This window comes from Pteropus vampyrus, unplaced genomic scaffold (assembly GCF_000151845.1).
Source record: "Pteropus vampyrus isolate Shadow unplaced genomic scaffold, Pvam_2.0 Scaffold71, whole genome shotgun sequence".
NCBI lineage: Eukaryota > Metazoa > Chordata > Mammalia > Chiroptera > Pteropodidae > Pteropus > Pteropus vampyrus.
Genome location: NW_011888852.1, coordinates 3,325,465 through 3,328,801, shown reverse-complemented (window position 1 = coordinate 3,328,801; position 3,337 = coordinate 3,325,465). Strand labels below are relative to the sequence as shown.

The window sequence follows — 3,337 nt, the reverse complement described above, 5'->3', positions numbered from 1 at the left end:
CAAAATAGTCATGTACAGATATAACCTTATCTGTAAACATGTCTATGTATAAATAATTACATTACATATAAATGATTAAACAAAATTAATGTATAGAATGCTTAGTTAGCATAGAGTCCAACTCATGGTAAGCACTCAGTAAATTTTAGGCATTACTGGGTTTAAAAGCAATAGAAAAAGCAGTAAATGAAAGAATAATAGACCTGAGTGAAAATAATCCAAGTTTTTAAGTCTCATCAATAAAAGACATAAAAGAAGGCTAATAAATAAATAGTAAAGTAATAAAATGCCTTTTTCTATTAAAATGATTTTTATAAAATGATAATTTGCAATGCTATTGTGAATATGCTGAGAAAAACGCTCTAACATGCTATTGGTGAAATTGTAAACTGGTACAATACTTCTGAAAAAAAAACTGTCAGTATTTATCATAAGACTCTCAGTAATTCTAAACATATCAAAGATGGAGGCAAATAAGTATATAAAATGGAACTGATCACTGCATTACTAATACATTTGATTATTACACAATCAAAATTTTAGAAATATAAATGGTATGTCCTCTTAGATTACTACATAAAGCCAAGAAAAACACACAAAAACATCAAGAAAATCTCAATTCTGTAAGAATTTAAATATTTCAAATATTTAGGCAATGAGAAAGAGTGGAAGAGCAGTTATTTTAACAGTTATTCTTAAGGTTTGGGTTATGAATAATTTTTTCTTCTATATTATTATATTTTCCATGATGAGTATGTATTTTTATGTATTAGAAAAGTTGGCAATATATTTTAAACAACACAACGCAGTGAAAAATTAGTTTCCACTATCCTTGGAAGAAAGGGTGAAGTTGGGAAAAAAATACAAAGAGAGACATTGAAACAACTGTATCAGAACTCACTGGCCATGACCAATATCATTCATCTGTTTTCAATTTTATGAATATATCTTCCTGAATCACAATAAGCATATAGGCTACAAGACAGAATATTATTTATTTTCACCTGCCTTTACTCTAAAACTAATTTAATACTGCAAAACTATAAGCTTCTACTTTACCACAAAAATTTTCAATATACCTGTTTACTACATAAGCGATATTTTCATAACTATGCACGTCTGTTCACAGTAACAGTACTCAGCATGGAGAACAATTACAGTACAGTGTAACGTACCGGTGGAGTCACACTTACCTAATCCTTTAGGTGTAATGCCACTACTATCAGCAGGATTAATGACCCAGTAGTAATATTTTAACGTGTGCATCAGCTGTAATACTGTTCCTACTCTGCGTATGGTGGTGTAAATGGTAGCAGTTCCAATAAACTCGGCAGACAAATAAGTGTATAGAGAAAGCTGAACCTAATACAGAATATTAACAGAGTATTAAAGTAAATTTAAAATATCTCAAGTGTTTGTTTATTTTAATTTAAATGCAAATTAGTAAAGGCCAAGAAAGAACCCTTTATTACAAGGTTTAAAGTAACTATTTATTATTATTTATATTTTAAAAAGAAAACAATCTGCAACCAACACATTCCAATAACATTTATTTTAATAAAGATAATCTAACAGCTATTAACAATGAAATAATTTTAAATGATTCAATAATTCCATTCAAAGTATACGATAGGATGATTAAATTTTTAAAAAATCAACTATACTAAAGCTTTTAATCAAAGTACATTTCAGCAGCTCAGAGGAACAAAACTAACAGTCAGCTACATTATATTTGTAAAAATACATATCATTGTCATATACCCTGAAAGTTCACGTAACTTCAAAATTTCTTAACCATTGCCACTGTATCAGAATCTAACCATGTAAGTAGAAAAATGACAAGTCAAACTCCTTGTTGAGAGAGTCAACAGACTTCAGGTGTGAGTTTACCAATACAATTAACAGGATAAACTGCAATAAAAGTCAGAACTTAAACATCATTTAAACAAAATTATGTGGGAGGTCTGAAAATTATAAAAGAAAGCTCGAATTCATGAAAAATGTCCTTCATTCTGATTTCCACTAGAATACAACAGGGCTAAGTTCAGGTATGCAAAATACTAAAAATTTTATGCAGTTATCTAGAAAAAAAGTGTTCTGTATATAGTTATTTTAAAACAAATAGTATTTACATGTCATGATGCAAATTCTATATTCACAACACAAACAATTTTCCAGTCATAATGATCACAATTATCATCGTACAGTTACCTGTAATTTTCTCTTTTCTTAGTCTTTTAATAATCAGTGTACCAAATTCTCTTTCTTGGAAAAGTATGAATCACATCTAATGACTGCAGAATAGTGTTATTATATCAAGCTTAATTTTTAACTATAGTTTCATTCGTTTTAATACTTGCATATTTAATATTTTGATTTCTGATACTGCCCAATATGACTGCCTCAAATTGATTATAAAATAAGCTGAAAATTCCAAATGTTTTCTACTGAATAGTTTAGTTCCAATTAACTATTATTTACATTACACCAAAATAAAATAAATAAGAATAAAGTTTTATACCTTTGCAGGTGTATGTATCCAGATGGCTGGGTTGAATAAAATGTGATCACAAAGCTGCTTCAGCAAAGGCGCTCCATGAGATAAACCATCAAGGTATTTTGCAAACGATAAAAATTGCTCCAGGACGGCTCTAGTTATATGAACTCTTGAGGACTAAAGAAGGAAAACAGAAATTCAAGCTAAAACTATGCAAAATGCCAAAGACTTTAAGTAAGTTCATATGAATTTTTAATTTGCAACCCTAAATATTTTAAATATAAAATGAAAAAGCAGATTTCCTTTGTACTGAAAATTAATTATATTTAGGAACTTATTTTAAGATAATTCTCTGAGTTTGTTATCTGAAGCCCTTTCCAGGTCAAGTGCAGATAAATGCCTCAGGTTAAATAATGTCACTCTTAAACTAAAGAAATAAACTAAATTATGAATAAGAATTATTTTACTCCAATTTTATAGAAATTGAAGAACAAGAGATCTTAGACAAATAAAATTAAAATGGAGGAAAATACCACATGTATACACACACAGGCCAAGAAAGAAAAAAAGAAAAAGAAAAAGACATTGAGTAAGTAAAGTGTTTTCACTAGCTCAAAAACAAAGGAAAAATAAATTGACCCTACTATTCTACTAAATCCTTTCTTCAAAAAGTTACAAATGAGTTGCACGTTTACAATTGCAGAGACTCTTGCTTAGCAAAAACCCTTTCTGATGTATCCATAGTATTTGAAAAAGCTGATTTTATTTTCCTAAAACTATCTTCCTCCTTTGGCTTTCATGACCCTCCTATTACTCCTCAGTGATCTTTGTTTTAAAGAC

At 28.9% G+C, this 3,337-nt stretch overlaps 1 protein-coding gene across 1 annotated transcript in view; it reads right to left on the bottom strand.

Moving 5' to 3' along the window:
- NBEA (neurobeachin) overlaps nt 1–3,337 on the bottom strand; it is a 600,762-nt gene that overhangs the window by 524,606 nt on the left and 72,819 nt on the right. Inside the window, exons 11-12 of the mRNA XM_023531608.1 lie at nt 2,522–2,674; nt 1,194–1,362 (exon numbers count right to left, since the gene is read on the bottom strand). Coding sequence (XP_023387376.1) covers nt 1,194–1,362; nt 2,522–2,674 — 322 coding nt within the window. The remainder of the gene's footprint in view (nt 1–1,193; nt 1,363–2,521; nt 2,675–3,337) is intronic.